This window comes from Falco peregrinus, chromosome 4 (assembly GCF_023634155.1).
Source record: "Falco peregrinus isolate bFalPer1 chromosome 4, bFalPer1.pri, whole genome shotgun sequence".
Lineage (NCBI taxonomy): Eukaryota > Metazoa > Chordata > Aves > Falconiformes > Falconidae > Falco > Falco peregrinus.
The window spans coordinates 107,650,349-107,669,039 of record NC_073724.1 but is presented as its reverse complement, the minus strand read 5'-3'; the positions used below and the strand labels follow the sequence as shown (position 1 = coordinate 107,669,039).

Below are 18,691 nucleotides of genomic sequence, written 5' to 3'. Positions count from 1 at the left end.
CTCTGAACATTAGATCAGTGCAGTATAATTCCTTGTCCTGCTTTATTATAGCCATCCCAAAGATCTACAAACTGAATATTTTCTTAAAGTGTGATTGCAGCACATGGAAAGACACTTTTTCATGGACATTGCACGCAGCCTTTTGAGAACTTGCTGTGCTGCATCTTTAATTCAATCAGGGAATATTAAATGGATCATTAAAGATGTTGACTTTTTTTTTTTTTCAAGCAGTATGACCTCAGGCAGACACCTATAGGTTTAGCATAATGCCAAGATATTAAGAAAAGAATATGATTATAACATCATTGACCATTATAGAAAAACCTAATGAACCTGTCAAACTTATCATTAATTTTAGACACACAGAATAAAGCATGACATTGGAGTGAACCACAGACTGTATTATATCACCAGAAGTTATATGAACCTCATCTTATACAAATCAATAAAAAATGCTATTTAGTCTCCATAAACTTTCAGATAGTCATAATATACATTATTCCTAAATATATGATTTCCATTCTTTTGCTGAACACTTATATTCTCAATGTCTAATATCAGTGAAACTGCAGTGAATAATTTCTGGATAAGTAAGAAATATATTTTCTTCACATAAAAAAAAAATCCAAAACTATTTCTATTCCATTTGTTGAAACCAATTTTAAAAAATATCAGAATATATTCTGTGTTTCTATTCTGAGCAATACATAAACCACCACTAGTGAATGCTATGAAGAGGAAAAGATTTCTAAATTTATAGAAAGTGTAAAGGCTGCCAACCAACATTTTGTGTACATCTCAAATTATTTATCCCACTGCAGTCTTTTCTGACAACAAGGTAATTGCTTCAATAATACAAAAACTAGAAAATAGCTTTTGCCACACAAATCTTAGTAGCACATAAAATAGAAAGCGGAATGTAACTATTGAACAGAAAATCATATTATGAGGAATGTATTTCTTCATAGCACAATTCTTTCAGTATTGTATTCAGAAGACCATTTCACTTATTCCTGAAGATATTTTTTATTATTATTATTCTTCGTTACCTGAAAAGTTTCCTACATATTTTATACTTATTAGTAATACTCACTGTTGGCAAACACCATTTTGCCTAACATCAGAAATGCTTCTTTTCTTTAGAAGTAAATAAAAAAGAAGATCAAAAAGAGCTGCAAACATTAAAAATCTGACATCAAAAAGGATGAAAAATTCTTACAAGCCATGTCAGAGAAAAAGTCTAGGGCAGTAGTGCCAGAACAATGCCTCCAATATGATCAGAGAGCGGAGGGTAGCTAATGAGTCAAGATTGATATTAGGCAGCTTACTGAGGAGTTTGATCACTAAGAAAAATGTGTCATTTTAACTCAGGCTGTTTTGTAAGGAAACTCCTTTTCTCTAACCTTGTTGAATGAGCCCCCAAAAAAACATTTTTAAAAAAAACTCTTTGATGTGCCTCTCTATAACATAAAAGCCAAGATCTCTGCCTGCCCTTCAAGAGCAAATCAACACATTAGAAATGTAATGAAGAACATTAGGCCAAGGAAGAAATCACATGCTCTGCGACTGCTGGGAATTTGAATTCACATTTTTGCTGAGCAAGTGAACTACATCAGAATGGCAGAGAAATGTTGCTGCTGTGTGCTTCACTGACTGCGTTCAAGCCTTGTCTCCACAGCTTGTCTTAAGCAAATTTTCAGTAATATTTAGGTAATAAAGCAAAAGAACCAGAAGATTTCCTTAATTCATATCTCAGTTTGATATGTGACAATTTTTGGACACTCTTCACTCCCAATGCACTCACTGGTGACACAAATTAGTGGTATGCTCAATGGCCTGTCGTGACAGACCTCTATTTACATTTACCCAAATTCCCAACAACAGAAACAGTTAGACCTCTGTAAAGTGTTTAATGATATGAAAGTGAAAAGCAAAACATGTCTGTGGCAGCACTGTTGGGCAGGTGTGATATGTAAGGCTTCCTGCAGCCCTAAGCCTCCACTGTGCACCCTGGCCATACCCCAGCAGCCCTGAAGGATGCCCATCCTGGTTGGAGGGCAGGGAAGGTCCTCTGCTCCACATTACCAGGAGGCTAGGACTGCAGAGTGTCCTGTGAATAGCAAAGAGATAGAAATACAGACATAGGGCCAACGGTAACAACACAGGTAATCAGAGGGACGAATCATAGGTCTTCATGCACACTTTTCTAGTGTGCATCCCAGACCTAAAACAGTAAACACTTCACAGTAGAGAGAAGATGGCATGTCCCAAACACTGGAGCCTGAGACTCCAAGGAAGTAAAAACACAGTCCTAAAATTTTCTTTGATGTAACATTTCACTACAGCTCTGAGTATCACTTCTCTACGCTGCATAACCCTGGAGCAGGACTGACTGAGCACCCTAGCAAGGTATCACTCATCCTGAGCTGACAAAATGGCACTAAAAACCCAGGAAGAGAATGAATGCTCCATTTGCTGCTGAAGTTAGGCTGATCAAGGGCTGTGAAAGGGTGCGTGGAGGGGGGGCATTTACAAACATTACAGGTTTTTTTTTTAAAAAAAAGTCATAGACGAGATTCTGTCACAGTTTACTGTGCCCATCATCAGCGGTGAGATATTGATGTAGCATGACACAAATAAAGAAATGCAACAATAATAATCTCTTCATCTTGTTGAGTTTTTCATGTTCCTTCTAAGTGTCATACCTTCTTGTGGGTATTAAGGTAGAATAAAGGAAGTAAATGACAGTTTCAGATGGACTGGTTTTGATAAATACAAGCTGTTACAGCGGAGGTTTATTGTTTCAATTTTTCTTAATACAGAACCCACTGCTGCTCCCATCGATGTCAAAGCTACAAGTTTGTCTGTATCAGAGATTCTTGTTGCGTGGAAACATATTAAAGAAAGTCTAGGAAGACCACAGGGATTTGAGGTATGAACACAGAATATCATAATGAGAAGTCTTGTTACTTTTGCTAGCATTGCATTCTGTTAACATGCGTGGTAGTGAAACTTCAACAGAAATTATGCTTGGTTTAGCATACATATGACTAGCTGTGGAACAACGGCCGCAGCTATAGCACCGGAATATCTTTTATTTATTTGTGCTTGAAAACTGTTCAACACCAGTTCTTATAACATCTCTTTGACACTTCAAAAAGAGCTGAAAGAAATGCAAGTGACCCAGCATGCCTCTTTCACAGTCTGGGGAAGATTAGGCATTCACCGTTTCCAGCTCTAAGTGACCAGTTCAAACTTGCTATTTACTGAGAACAATCAACACAGAGCAAAGAAAGATCCTCTGCCATCCATGTGCTGTCATCCCGCAGTGGCCGGGGGACATCTGCTGGGCAGATCATAAAAGGTCAGATGTCAGGAGGGGAAGCAAGAGCCAAACAGTCCTCAAATAAAGCTCTACTCAGAGGCAGCCCTCCCTGACCTGGGAAAAGAGAACTGGCCCTGGCAATTGACCTTCTTGCACTTTTGGATCCGGTTGTAGCTTTGGATCCCGTTTATAATCCACATCTCCAGGAACAGTTCAGATCTAGGACTAAAACCATCCTCGGGGGTCACCACAAACCGTCCTGACCTTGTGGTTCAGGCTATGCTAATCCTCATCAAATAGCTCAGCTAGACTCCATTTGCTGATTTTGGGGTGCAGGTTATTTGACCTGCTTTAGTCCTTTAGAGGGTGCTGACTCTTTCCTGATACTCTACAAGTAACAGTGAAAAGAGGGTAAACATGTAGATCTGAGGCAGATACCAATCATATGGATGTTTAAAGACATCTTGTGACTTACTAGCACAGAGTATCTCCCGGGCAGCATGTCCAGACAAGACCTGAGGACTGATGGACTCGTGAAGGAAACGTAGGTCTCTGGGCAGCACCAGAGCCACCACACTCTCCAGCACAACCTCAAGCTGGACAGCCACGGCCAGGTCAGCACATATACCCCACAGCTTAGACACAGCCAGTTAGCATTTTTTCACCTGCCTGCTGTAGCCTCTTGATGCTTAGATGCTCATAAAACAGGCTGTGACTATGGTATGTCCCCTCAGGTCTCTCATTTGTCCAGGTCTCTTTTTCCCATATACATTTCCATGCTGAACTCTTGAAACTCTCTGTCAGTTCTCTCTCATTGTACCTTACCCCCACTCCTTCCTTATGTTAAGTATGTTTTTACCCCTTTGCACATGGCTTGCTTCATGCAGCAAAAGTGATACCTAACAATTTTACCATTAGAACTGCTATATATAAAGAGAACAAAACTGCATCTGATAGAGATGATACCTTGCAGATGCTATCCCTCTCCACATCGAAGTGTTCCACCTGCCACTAGCCTTTGTCTTCAATTTCTAGGCCAGTCTTTTATCCTCTGAAATGCCTTACTCACTGCACCCTGTCTTTTTCTCTTCAGAAAGGTGGCAGTTTTGTTACTCCCTCTCACGTATCTTGACGTCTTTTAAATTATATCTACTAGTTTTACCCTTATTCCACCAATCACATTGATTCCCAAAATGTTCTATTAACTTTGTTTTACATATTTAAAAATAAAAAATAGATTTTCTGTCTAAAATTGAAAAATTATTACCCTAGAAACTTTCATAACTTGAATATATTTTGTATTTGCCTGCTTGTCACATAACACTCCCTACAGATCTTCAGATGTGTCCTAGCGATAGATGGCTGTTACACACAGGACAGCGGGCTCCGACTATTAGAGAAAATGTCTTGTAAAGCATTTAGACCTTTGGAGTTCAGCGTACTCTGACCCCAGCAGTAACACTCACCTGCTTTATGTCTCTCATGGATGTTTTAGGAATGAATTTAGTAATTGTTATTAATACAGCAGGGGTTATTAACATTGAACCTTATTAATAATTTGGCTCCTCACTGTGCTGTACACTAATTTTAGGATTCTAGTGAGAAGATTACAGAGTAAATATTTCAAGTCCGGGAACTGCAGCTGACAGAACAAAAAAATGAAATATAAAAATAAAAATACTTTACTGCTCCTTTCCTCCTTGTCCCATGAGGAAATTAAAGGAGCCTTCTGAGGTACTATTTTTATCCGGGGAGAGAAGGGTGCTTTTTTTCTGCCCCCATCCCCCCACCCCTCTTTTCCCTATTTGTTCATTTAGCCAGAATTTCTCTGCCTGCCTTCTGACAGATGAATCTTTCAGGGAGTAGTTTGCTCTTTTCTGTCCTCATTCCCAAGAAGAATTATGATCAGAGCAGCCCTTACTCAATAAACAGAAGAGTAAATGCTGCTCTCCTGCATAATTCCGCAGGACAGAACACAATCCAAGGACAATATTGCTAGATCTTTTCAGTTCCATTTTTGTGAAGGATTTCATCAAAAAGGAGATAATGACTTATCGGATCAGTATAGTGAGTCAGTGCATTACAGTATTCGCTTAGGAACACTAAGCCCACATTATAAGCCCAATTTTGCTAGCATATTGACAGTTTTCTCTTTAAAGCATCCCCTCAGTGAAAAAAAGAAGGACTCTGGATAGCAAGACACTGGGGTTAAACTCCCCACCCCCAAAAAAAATGTATGGAGCAGCTTTATGCTTTCTATATGACTCACTTTTTTCAGCTTCTGTGAAAACTGTTTTAATTTTAAAATTGATTCAGAAAGTTTTATCATATTTAGTAAAGTGCAGAACATAACCCACAGTACTACCTTCATCTACAAATAGCAAATAGCTAATGTAAAGAAATCCAGTGACTGTGATAAAAAGAAGAATGATTCATCTTTTTTTTTTCTCTCTCTCTTTTAAACAATTACTTCCTAATGTAGAATGATTGTGGTCCATAAGTAAAATGTTTCCTTCAATTCAAACTGAATGTAAAATAATCTGACTAGCCACTCTGTTTTCATGTCTCAATTTGTATTCTGCCTGCAGTCACCACAGCGGTGACAACCACCTATATGGTCTTCACATTTCCTGGCCTTTTATCAACACCATTATAAAGGTTGGGGGGGGGGGGAGCTATTTTTATAGCATTTGAATGTTTGGGCTGTAATCGACACAAATGACAGAACATCTACTACATATGGACAAGTTCGCAGTGACCCATATTCACTCCAGCCCTGTCTGTACTTTGTACTAAGGAGTAATGAAAGGCAAAGTAACTTGTCCAATTTCACACTGTCATCGCTGAAAGGCAGTGTTAACTGTTATGTCACATGAGTTTTATGCAGGGTTTGCTGTAGTCATTTGCATCTTCCAAAGCACATATTATTCCTGACTTCAGTACAGGTTTGTCAGCTGTCCGCCCGACCTTACTAAACATATGCCAGCTATACACTGTTAAAGTAGCTTGAAAACTTTGCAGAATGGTAGAAAAATACAGTGTGCAGTTCATACTTATTGTTTAGAATCCATAACCTGAAGGTTATAAAATCTATTTCAGCCCTAGGCAATATTTTCTTTGTCACTCAGTACTGGTAGGGAAGAGAAAAAGAAAGAATTACTGGCTAGGAGAAAAGATATTTCTGTTTTCTTTTTTTCTTTCCCAGAAAACCAAGGCTAATAGCTAAGTATAGACCACAAAGCTCATGTCTTTTTCGTTGGAATTTGCCCAAGAGATAGGAGCTTGATTAACATAATCAAAAGATCAACTTGCAGAAAAAAAGTATAAAAAATAGAAAAACTTGACTGCGATTTTCAGAGACAATTACTTCACATAGTAACTTGTTTATATTATATTCTGTCTTTTCAAAGATAAATATTCAAGTTTTTTCTTTTTCTTAGATGTACTTTATTTTTGCAGTGGAACAGAAAATCACTTCTATAGGTACTGTATTTTTTTTTTAATTCAGTGAATTATACCTTGACATAATTTAGAAAGAGCATATAGATGTTTTGACCAAAGTCTGGTAAAGCAGGACATAAAAAAGGAACTGGTGTTTCACCAGCCTGAATATCACTGCACCAGACCTTACTTTTGGAAGGAATGAATTTTTCCAAACACAAAATGAGCCAGCCATTGGATAGTTTGATATATGAGCCAATTTTGCTTATGAAGTTACTCATATATTGACTCAAACCCCTCTAAAATCCTGAAAACTATAAGCAGGATTTTGCAGCAGAGCAGTGCTACTGCTCTTCAATTCCTTAAGGTATGGATCAGGATCACACCCTAGATGTCTCACGGGGGCCGCAAGAGAGCTGTAACCTTTGCAATGCCTGTATCATGAACAGTTTGTTACAAGATTATTAACTTTCTACTACCTGAAGTGAGAAACCTAGATAATTATTGATTTTTCATAAGAAATTTTTGCTAGATATTTGGTAGTCCTCAAGATGAGGTACAATATCAGTTTTCATCCCATGTGTGCACAGGACTGTGGGAGAAGAAAGTACCTGAGGAAAGAGGTGGAGGATGCAAGCTACTCCAGAGACGACCCCAGAACCTAGGAGTACTGAACAGTGTTTTCTTTCTTCTTTTCAGTCAACATCTGTTTTGGTGTGAGGGAAGGAACTGAGGCTGTTCGACCTTTTTGCAGGAGTGCCTCATCTTGTTCTGAGAGACAGTCACACAAATGTCTTGAGATGATACAAAAAGCACCTCTTCTCCTGTCTTAATTGCTTAGTTCTACTGTTGCACTAACATTTGCATGAATTCCATATGCCAGTTCAAGGCACTGATAGATTTTCTGATAATGATAATTAAAATAGTTGTTATGAATTCTGAACCATGGTATGGTTTTTTTTCAGGGCTAGCAGCAGTTCCTTCAGCTCACTGCTCTTCGTCCCCTAACAATTTCTGAACTTTGAGATCTCTTTGAGTTCATTTTCAGCTACATAGGTGCTCTTAATGTTGGTAAATCATCAGAAAGCCCAGGAAAATTTGTGTGTTTCACCCACTTTAATTCATCCTACCTAATTTAGGCTCTTGCTTGATATGCCTGATTTGTAGCTTTAGCTCTTCATGGCCAACAGAAAGAGTATGTGGACAATAACTCTGACTACTGAATTTGGAGAAGGCAGCCTGCAATTAGATCAGATTAATTTATACCAAAGTATGCACACCCTAGAAACCAATTTGGGAAAAAGACTAATATTATTTAAGATATTTTTTAGCCTAAAACTTCAAGGAAGTGGTCTGTTAAGTATTAGAGGTAGAATCTTTAACAAATCTTTAACGTGATGATTTACTTTTGACGATTGCTTAACCCACAATCAGGACAAAGCAGGTTACATGTTCCTGCATCTCCTCTATTCAGTTGTCTAAATATCATTATTGCTTTCTCTCCAGCAAAAAGACATAGGTTTCTGGGAATCAGATATCAAAGCTTGTTATGCTTTGGCTAAATGAAAACCAGCAGGAAGACCAGCAAACATTTAAAGCCTAACAAACAATAATGCATTAAACAGAGCAAATGTTTTTCCCCCCTTTTTATTTCATTTTTCAAATATGGGCTACTCTTGTGATTTATGCTTCATGGTGTATCAATATTCAAAGTTATCATTAATGAAAATCTATTCTAAGTGTGGTAAATCCCTTCTGAGCAGTATAAATTAAGGTTATAGAAAATAGCAAGATTTAAAAAAAAAAAACAAAAAACAACAAATACACGGAAATGTAAATAAACAAAACTTCTCTTTTAAGAATTACATCCACCACTTTTAAAAGCCAGCAGTATCTTGATTCTGTTTCAAACTGATGTAAGTTCCCCCAGCATTGACCTCAGTCAACAATCATTAGTTCTTTTTTTTTTATAACCACTTTTTCCTTTTGTTCATTTGGCCATCAACAAATGGATGCATGCATTGCAAAAGAAAGAAAAAAGCATGTTTTGAGATCAGGGTCCAAACTCACCTGGCAAAACTTTAAGGGGAATTGTAAAAGTGGGAACCAAACACTTAAGGGCTTTGAAGTACAGAAGAAACTGAGATAGAAGCATTGCCCAACTGTGTTTCATGCTTTTGGTGCTTGATACAGTATATCCATCCCCCCAAGTGATACAGTATATCCATCCCCCCAAGAATACTCCTTTGCCAAAGGGGAACAGTGCAGCAGAACTGGTAAGGAATATGCTACAGTTATTTTTGCAGACTTCACACGTGCAAAATATAATTAGCATCCAATGTGATAATGCCTTATAAGCAGTGGTGGAAACCATTTCCAAACATACAAAAAGTATCAAAATGGATGAGCTATGCTCCTAGCTTTCCTCCACACTCACAAAGTTGATACCTATGTAGTTCTAATACCAGTCTTTGGAAAATCAGGTTTTCATAAATTCTTTATACTAAAAAAGAAAGCTTCAGTGCAAAAGCTGGCAGGCTGTCTACTGTCTTGCACATTGCATTCACAGGAGATGTGGTGTGCCCTGTGAATAAATAACAAGGCCTATTCAGCTACTTACGATTTTGCTCCTGGCTTTCTAGAACCAGGATTTCACTTCTTCAGTTGCTTTTCCATCCTTGCTACTCTCCACCTGTGTAACCTTGGGCAAGTCACTTTTTCTTTCTGACCATTTGCCTCTTGGATACTCAGAGAGCTTCACTAACTTAACTCCAGGACATATATGTTTGCTCACTGCCTGTTTGTACAGTGCCTAATGCCATGTGGCTCTCACCACTGTAGTGTCAGTGTCACGTTTGTAAAGATGCAGTCAAAGTAAAATGAAAGGAATCTGACTACCCAAGAGATAATAAACATTGGAGGTTCAGTCCTACTGTGTGAACAATTGGTTGTTTATTCTTTTTTTCTTTCCAAGAAAGATGTGACTAGGTGTTATTTTACATATCAATAGGGCTGGTCAAGAATTCAGCTAGCAAAATACCTCAGTGAATCACACATTTCAGCAAGTGGTGACTACGGCTAGATTTGCTGTCTAAGCTGTAATTAACCTAAGAATTAAAGCAACAGCGTTTTAACATGAGATAACACAAGCACACAAAAAAGATACTTAGATTAATTTTACAATTGAAAAAGCAGACTTTGAGTCAGCACAAACTGATACACCCTAGATCAAAGTTAACAGAGCCACTTTACTCAAGTGAAGATATGACCTTAAATGTGTATTTTTGCAGCCAGGTCTTTCTAGACTTTTTTTTTTTTTTTTTTTTTTTTTTTAATATGGCAGTCCTAGTGCAATTATAAAAGGTCAGCATTGTACTCATTGGTCTTATTTTCCTACGAACTACTTGGGGTTTTTTGGTTCACCATTTTCTGGGGTACATTCACAGTAGTGCGGTATTGTCCATGACCTTTCTCTCAGAGGAAAAGTTATCTAGATATAATGTGAATAACTTATTATGAAATAACCAGCTTCACAGAAAAGGTCAAAATGTGGAATAAATGCAAGTAGATCTCAGCAGAAATAACGGTAAGTTGAATATAGGTCTTTGAATGGCACATCAGTGACATCTCCTGTTAGGGAAAATAGGGCCCCATAAGAATCACTTTACTTGTGTAGGTCACCTAGATACATTAAAAAGACAGTACTGCATTTTTCCAGTTATGCCCTGCAAATACTTGATACCTGTGGAAAGAGACTAGTCAACTTCCAAGCTCAGCTCTATAACCTCTCTGAGATGATGATAAACTCAGTGCACATACCAGAAACACAAATTAAGAACCACCAAAGATAATTTATGGGGTTTATGTCTGAAAAGGAAGAGTCAAACATACTATCAAAATTGCAATTACCAGAGACCTGTTTATATCCAAGAACTAAAAATGAACCCACTTCCTTTTTTTTTTTTTTTTTTCAGATAAGAATTTTTATGGTGAATGAAAGATTTTCTTTGGTGTTCTGTCATTTCCTATTCATTACACTTATAAGAAATCTCATGGCTCTAAGTTGCACAGAACCAGGAGGGAAATATTGCTCACAGCACTTCTTGACTGATGTGGTCAGAGCTTTCCAGGGTGAAGGTAGATATTCTGGTGATATGTCAGAGGATGAGCTCTCCTTGAATTCTCTGAAATACTTTTGACTCCCTGTGAATGTTCATCCTCTGCTCTTCCATCTTGAAGTTACATCTCCTTGTGACAGTCCACAGTAATTCAATGCGTTTCAGGTAATACCATGCTATTCTGACTCTCACCATTTTGAAGGAGTGAGCGTTGCTTGGCTCTGAGCTTAGGCTGCAAATCCACGTGTTTAAAAGAGCCTGATGATCAGACAAAAGGCAGAAACTGCAAAAAGACACTCCACAGGATAGCAAGTATGAGCATCTGGAATCATGAGCTTAGCAGATGCTTATATTAATCTTTCATTTGGTTGCTTGTTGGCAGGTTGGTTACTGGAAGGACATGGAACAGGAGGAAGCAGCAGAAAAAGTTAAAACTGAGGGAAATGAGTCATCCATTCTCCTGACAGGATTAGAGGGAAACACATTATATCACCTAACGGTGAGGGCGTACAACACTGCAGGGTACGGACCACCTAGCGCTGCTGTGCATGCAGCAACCAAGAAGTCCCGTAAGTGATCTCACTACCTTTGCCCAAAGGGAGAAGTCAGGGAACAACCTCTGCCCCTCTTGGACTTTCATTTAATAAGAGTATATAATAATCAGGAATAATGTATAGTTTTGATTCATGGCTTTGCTTTGATATTCGGACATGAATTCATATGACTTTGCATTCATGAGAAAGGTAATCTTCCTAGAAAACAAGGCTTTTTTAACAAGGGAAAGAAAAGACTTCAAGTTCATAAGCTCTATGGAGCTTATGGGGTGGGCTGAGTAAACATGCTGCAATCTATTAAATGACAATTCTGGTGGGGGAATAAAAACAAACTTGCAAAATTCCAGTAAAGCTGGGAGCCTGCTAACACAACCAGTTGTAAATGTAACAAAAGATTGAAATATATATTATTTTAAAGAAACTACTTATAAAACATATTTATGCACATGTTATTTTTTGTTCTTAGCTCCCAGCCAAGCACCAAGCAATATTATGTGGATACAGGATGGCTCTCACGTCTCTCTTGGGTGGGAGCCAGTCAGACCTCTAGCTAATGAATCTGATGTAATGGGATACAAGGTCAGTGCTTCCTCTTCCTTGCTCACCTTACTCTCTTCCAAACAGCTACTCCTTTTCCTTGTTGGCTTTTTTTCCCTTTCTTGTTTTTCTTTGTAAGTGAAGTATGCTATACAGTCTGTCTGCAACCAGTTTTCACCATGAAAAGCAATAAATGAAATCGAAGAGAGTAAAATATCCCAACATTTTCTGTGTTGTGATTTTCAACTGATTATAAGCTGGTTAAGCTTTGTATGAGGGGATCAGTTCATCATATCTGACTCAAAAGTGGCTATTAGTAAGACAGCCTGCACTGAAATTCCTAGTAACACTTCAATTTAATTCTGTTTGCAGTAGGATTTAAAGAAATGCAGAAGAATAAGGCATCTTAAAATGGCATTAAAATTAATATTTTTATTGACCAGAAACACAAGTACTCTGGTTTGTTTTGTGATCATGTTGATGATGTTCAACAATCAGTGATGGTAACATCTGGCATTTGAAGTTTTGAAGTTTTAAAGAGTAAAATCCAGATTAACTCTTAAATAACAAGCATTAAAAAGCAGTGGAATTCACTGCAATCTTTTACTTCAAAGCAGAATGATTTCAACATTTTTAAATGGGGGGAGGGATTTTTTGAAGGATATATACAATCATTTCTATGGACTACAACCTGATACTCCCTCTGATACATCAGGGAATACCACCAAGAAAGTGTAAAATGGTTCAAATAAATCAGAAACTGGACTAACCTTTATCAGAACAGTTGAGATTCTGAAAATGTTGAGTGTGTACTTTGGTTTTTTACTCCTCTCTAACCTTTTCAATTTTGTCTGGGAACAGAAACTCTTATGCAGAAGTACCCAAAAGACAGCTATGTGCTCACTTGCTTTCCTCCCACATGCCATAAGCTTGTATTCAGCTTCACAGTAGATGCAGGGACAGATGTGAGGTATTCTCAGCTGACTTAGCCAGCTAATTTAAACACAGTAAGGACATTATTTAGGGCATTTTATTTACATTTGGAGTCAGTTCTTGAACCAAAAATGGAATATCTACATGATAAATTCGGTGATAAAAATTTGGATCAGATGGAATCCAAAATACATTTTGAAGAAATATTTGAGAAAAAATGTGTAACACCAAATGCTGCAGAGGGCAAATGCTATAACTAAGCTTTGGATCATAATCAATGTCCTTTCACGTTCATTAATTGCTAATATACTTTGCTATTAATGTTTTAAAGTGATTCAGGGGAGGGGACAGTAAAAGCAGATGGCTGTTCAAATGTAATGTCAAGAAATCCTTAATGAAAGCATGAAACAGTTGACATGGCAGTGACTGAATTAACTACACAAAATGTCTGATACATAACTTGAATGACCACTATGACCACAGTCTACTTTATTGACCATAGGTATTATTTAGGCAAGAAGGCCAGAGCAACAGTCAAGTTATAGAAACACAGAAAACCTCTGCGGTGGTACTTCTTCCTGATGTTGGTGTCTACATCATTGAGGTCTGTGCAGTCAGTGAAGGAGGGGATGGAACTGCAAGCCCCCAGATCAGAGTTCCATCTTTTTCAGGTAAGGTTTCATTTATATTTGAAAAAGTGGTAATTACAGCAATGCTCATTACAATAATCCTATTATTCTCTACCTGAAAAAAAGTTCTCGAGCTATTAGATAAAATCATTAATCAGAGTCTTCAGTTCTATGCTGAAACAAAGGATTCTAGTGCCATTTGAGATGCTCAAGTGTATCTGAGGCACCCATGTGGGGCTGATGAACAAAGCAGAGGATTTACAGGAAACCTCTCCTTTTCTAGGATAACACCTGGAAATCTAATTGAGCTGCAGACGTCTACATGTGCACTAGGTGTTTCAAATAACATTATGGTCAGCTGAGATATAATCCATACAGACTGAACAGTGGAGCCTAGAGAGCAATTCAGCTGATCTTCTGAATTTGAATATTCAGACATAGGCACAAAGGGACATCTGAGATGTCCTAAGGTATCCCAAACATTTGCACAAAGCCGGCAGATGTGATGCGGAACATAATTGTGGACCACCAGCCAGAGATGTACTAACACAGCTGAAATGGCATGCATTTAGGCAGCTGAACTCCATGTATGTGCCTGCTTTAAAATAAGCTGAATTTCTCTGTAGGTTACATTGACTCCCTTAGGTAGATACTACTTTATCAGATTATTAACATATTACAGTATTAATATATTTTCATGAAGTAAATTATGATGTCTAGCTTCTATTTCCTCAGTTACTGCAGTATGTTGAAAGAATCTAAAGTATCAATATTACACAGGTAAGAAGGGGATGGAAGCATTAGTGGCAAGAACAACCAGAAAATAACATTGCCTTTTGCCTAAACTCAACAAAGCATTTTAATTCTGACTTTCTGACAACAAACTAAAATTTTACTAAACACTGTTTTCTAGTCCTTAAGAAGTAATATCCAAAAGGCATGAGCTTGAAACTTGGATCTAGACAAAAAATTTCAACTCCAGTCTAGTCACAGACTACAGTGTTATTATCAGAATGCAGAAGACACCAACTCCACAGAATATTTGTTTTATGTATTTTTTGAACTATAACTCCAGCCCACAAAATCTTTAATTCCTTCAATGACCTGATAGTTTTCTTATTAGACTTTGCACAACAGACCAGTTCCACTTAGGACAACTGTCCAAAGAAACCCAGTCTGGTTCCCTTCCCATACTGTAATCTGTTGCCACCGCCAGCCCATAGCACATTTCCCCTTAGCCTGGCTTCTTAAAGGACTGCTGGGCTACTGGGCAAAAGCCCACTTTTCGCTCTGGACAATCAAGATCAAGGGCTAGCTTTCCTTCCTTGTTCCAGGAAGAAGATTTGTGATTGTGACTCAGGGCATCTTCTGCAGCCTAATTATTCTGAGGGATTAAGGCGTAAAACCACAACTATTTTTTTTTATTTCCCACTCATTTGCAGACTGAATATGAGGATTCAGCATACAAGTCGCTGTAGATATCATCATAAAATCCCTGATTTCCTTATGTCTGCCTAGGAGTCTATACCGTGATTGCAATCGCATGGTAAACCATTGCCTAAGTTAGGTTTTGCTGAGTGTAACAGAATACAAGTTTGGGGCAAAATCTAGTACCTAAATATACTAAGACTGTTTGTGTCACTTGCTCCTTAATTACTTTCCTTCTCATTTCAGGAGGAAAAGTAACAAGTGCTCAATCCACCTTACATGTGTTGTCTACTTCCTCATCCTCTGTAACATTGCTTTTGGCACTGATGGTTCCTTCAGCCTCGTGGTGAAGACTGCAGACTTTGTTGTTCTTGTTATTTGTTTGCTTTAACTTGATGACACCAAGGGATTGAGTTTTATGTCCGTGGAGAAACTGGAAACCCAAGCTAATGCTTAAAGACCCATAGAAATGCCTGTGGTGCACTTAGAGGAGTGTTGGAGACACGGTCAAAAATTCATCAGGTTTTTTTCTCTTCTTTATTTGTAAGAGTCTTCTGGGGAGGGGACACTTCTTGGGCCAAAAATATGCAGATTGTATGTAATAAACTTTTGTAAACAAAGGTAATTTCTGTCAAATGAAACGTACTTTCCTTTTTAAATATGTTTGATTTTGGTGACCCCAGTCATGTATCATTAGGTGTTTTTAACAGTGGTGTCTAGTACAGTACATCTGTTTGCTTTGGGAAAAAATCTTTTTTTAAATGTAGAGCAGAGTTTGATACAGCATTGTCAGATACTGTTCTTGCATCCCTATGGCTGGCTGTTCCTACTGATGAGAGAAAAATATGGTTTAGATACACAGCCCACTGCAAAAGTACAGAGACTTTCTTCTGAAAATGTATGAATATGTATTTCATCAGCAAAAAGAATTGTCAATACAGTACTAGACAGCACACTCAGAAAGTGGCAAAATGGAGCAGAAAAGTAATTTATTTTATTGCAAGGTAAACAGAAAATGGTTAAACACAAACCTAAAAGGAAACAAGTTTGCTTTTTATCAAATACCACATGATTTAAAGTGAAATGAATAAAATATTTATTTTCAATAGCAAATAAAAAAATCAAATCCTTATGCATATGACAAAGAAAACTCCACTGGTCATTTAAACATGATATACATTAGGGTGCTAAGTGGACAAATAAAAGCAATGCAAGGAGATAAAGCTACTTTTTCCAACCACTTCTCAGTTGTAACGTTTTTTCCTCTGTGTCCATTTTTTAGTAACATCCTGTGCTTTATATATTTGGCAATCAAGTTGAAGTATATATGAAAGCATATTATGGAGACAACATTAACATTTCTTGGAATGTAATCATTCACATATATAGACTCCAGTAGATATATTTTGGAGAATGCTGTGTCTGAAAAAAAAATACTTGGATACGTGCTACTGAGTATCATTTCAGTTATTTTGCTAATTGGCTCTATTTCTATAACTCACTAGAAATTATTCTTGTAGAGACTGTGCTATCAGTTTTAATCCCACTTTTTGGTGTACCAATTTTTCACTCAATAGACATTTTGGACAATTTTTTTACATTTGAAGGCCTTTCCACATATTGGTACCTGAATCAAAATGATCCCCAGGGTATATGGTGTGCATGTTTGTACAATTATGATGTGCACGGTGTTATGAGGGAGAATGTTTTACTACCATGCCTTGCCTGGGAAAAATCAAGTCAAAAGAATTTAACAGGAAAGTCCTAATACCATAGTTCTAGCTGTCCATCCATATAAAAGCGTTATGCAAATCTATTTTGTTTGATGGGTTCTGGGTCTAAAATGCTATTATTTGCCCTGTCACTAGCAAAACAATACTTGGCTTTTAGCTAGTACACTCTAACTGTGCTCTTTCTTAGCAGCTTTAAAATAGTAGCCAAGAAAGCACAACACAGATCAAATGCTTGGTTAGTAAAAGCTGACTGATGATTAATTTTTTTTATTTCTCTTGATTGTTTTATCAGTAAAATTTTCCAGACATGGTTCAACTCAAATCTTTATTACCCACTAGTATTTTAAATAATTTTTAAAAAATAAGTTTTAAATTTACTTAGTCACCATGTTGCTAGGAAAACAAAGGCAGATAGCTAGCCAAGCATAGAGTGTAGGTGTAGGCAGGAGACCTTCTATATCTCTGCTTCTGGAAAAGCCATTGAGATCAAAGAAAGGAAGGTGGAATATACTTTGCTGATAAAGCAGACTCACAGAAAATAACTACCTGCTGTTGTTTGTAAAACAGCAGCATTGCTACTTGCAGAGAAATTGCATTAGCAAGCCATCGTTTTTTTGAAAGGTTAAATAAACAAGAATAAAGTGATGAACCAAAAAGCAAAATGGCTACTTTATAAATTATTTAGGCATAATTTCCTCTACTTTTTATACAGTTGTTTGTCAATGCAGTTCCTTTCAGAGTATTCAAAAAGGTTACAGTCACTGCTGGTGGCATTTTTGTTAAACAACTTTCTGAATCAATAAATGGCTATGCTTTATAAGAAGAATGGAATTTTGGTAAGGAGGCAGAGCTGCATCAAGGTATATCTCAATCTCTAATATAAAGATACAAACAGAAATACTGAACATACCATCAGGTAATGTAGTCGTATTGCAGGGACAAAAAGGGTATGTTTTATATTCAGCATAAACAGAATATGTATTCTGCATCTTAAATATATTAATAAACATGTTTTAAATGTTTAAGTACCTATGTATTACCTATTTGTTGCTTTGTAGAAGACGTTTCCTCATCACGACATATTAGTTTTTAGTTGCAAAGGAAAGCTCTTTCCTTTTTCATGTAAAAGATTGTAATAGTGCAGTCTAGCATCACTAAGGAGACTGTATTTTTGTATAATGACACAAGATCTGTTTGGAAAAAATAATTAGAAAGAAATTTTGTTTGTAGAGCAAAAAAAAAGGATACTGTCTTGGCCCATATCAAAATGTTAGATATATTGTATACAATCTGTATATATGCTATATATAATGATATATACAATGTGGAAGACACAGTAATATAATAGTTCCTGTGTACTGTTCTTGTAACATTAGATCTTTTTAATAAACAATTCTCTTTTTATTGACTTTTATCTCATCTCCTGTCATCTCCTGAATTATATTCATAGAGGACAGGGTGGCACAATTTTTTTCAATTCCAGCAGCAACATTCTTTCAATTACAGGACTTTCAAGAAGAAAATGAGGAATCTGCAATAGTAAGTGTGGGTAATGCAGCCATTAAAATCAAGTAATTTTTGACATCACTCTAATTTCATATGTGTGTTGATTTCCCTGGATAGATATTACTTTTATAATTCAATAACTGAAAAGTGCAAGAAGGCTGGAACTCTCAACATGAAACTATACCCAACAAAAATTGCAAAATAAGTATGCAAATTAGCTTCAGAAATAAAAGCTTTCTGCATTAAAAAAAAAAAATCATGAAAATGAGTGCTTTATAAGGAAGCCATTAAGGGTAATCTTTTATATACTGAAGCATTTTATGGTTTCTGGGACCTCTCTGGTATGTATAAAGTTCTTTCAAGTGTCACCAACACCCCATGGCTGTGCAGGCACAAAAGCACAGTGTGGCCATTTCATGTTCAATTTAAAAGTTTAGTTGTTTTGTCTTACATTTGAAATACTTTGTGTAATAAATTGCAACAAAAA

The 18,691-nt window shown here is 37.0% G+C and overlaps 1 protein-coding gene across 4 annotated transcripts in view; it reads left to right on the top strand.

Moving 5' to 3' along the window:
- Window positions 1–18,112, top strand: part of CNTN5 (contactin 5) — a 678,106-nt gene extending 659,994 nt beyond the window's left edge. For all 4 annotated transcript variants that reach the window (XM_055802997.1, XM_055802998.1, XM_055802996.1 and 1 more), the window contains 5 exons: window positions 2,823–2,932; window positions 11,267–11,453; window positions 11,905–12,017; window positions 13,411–13,579; window positions 15,212–18,112. In XM_055802997.1, coding sequence (XP_055658972.1) covers window positions 2,823–2,932; window positions 11,267–11,453; window positions 11,905–12,017; window positions 13,411–13,579; window positions 15,212–15,315 — 683 coding nt within the window. In that variant the 3' untranslated portion in view covers window positions 15,316–18,112. The remainder of the gene's footprint in view (window positions 1–2,822; window positions 2,933–11,266; window positions 11,454–11,904; window positions 12,018–13,410; window positions 13,580–15,211) is intronic.
- The last annotated feature ends 579 nt before the right edge of the window (window positions 18,113–18,691 follow it).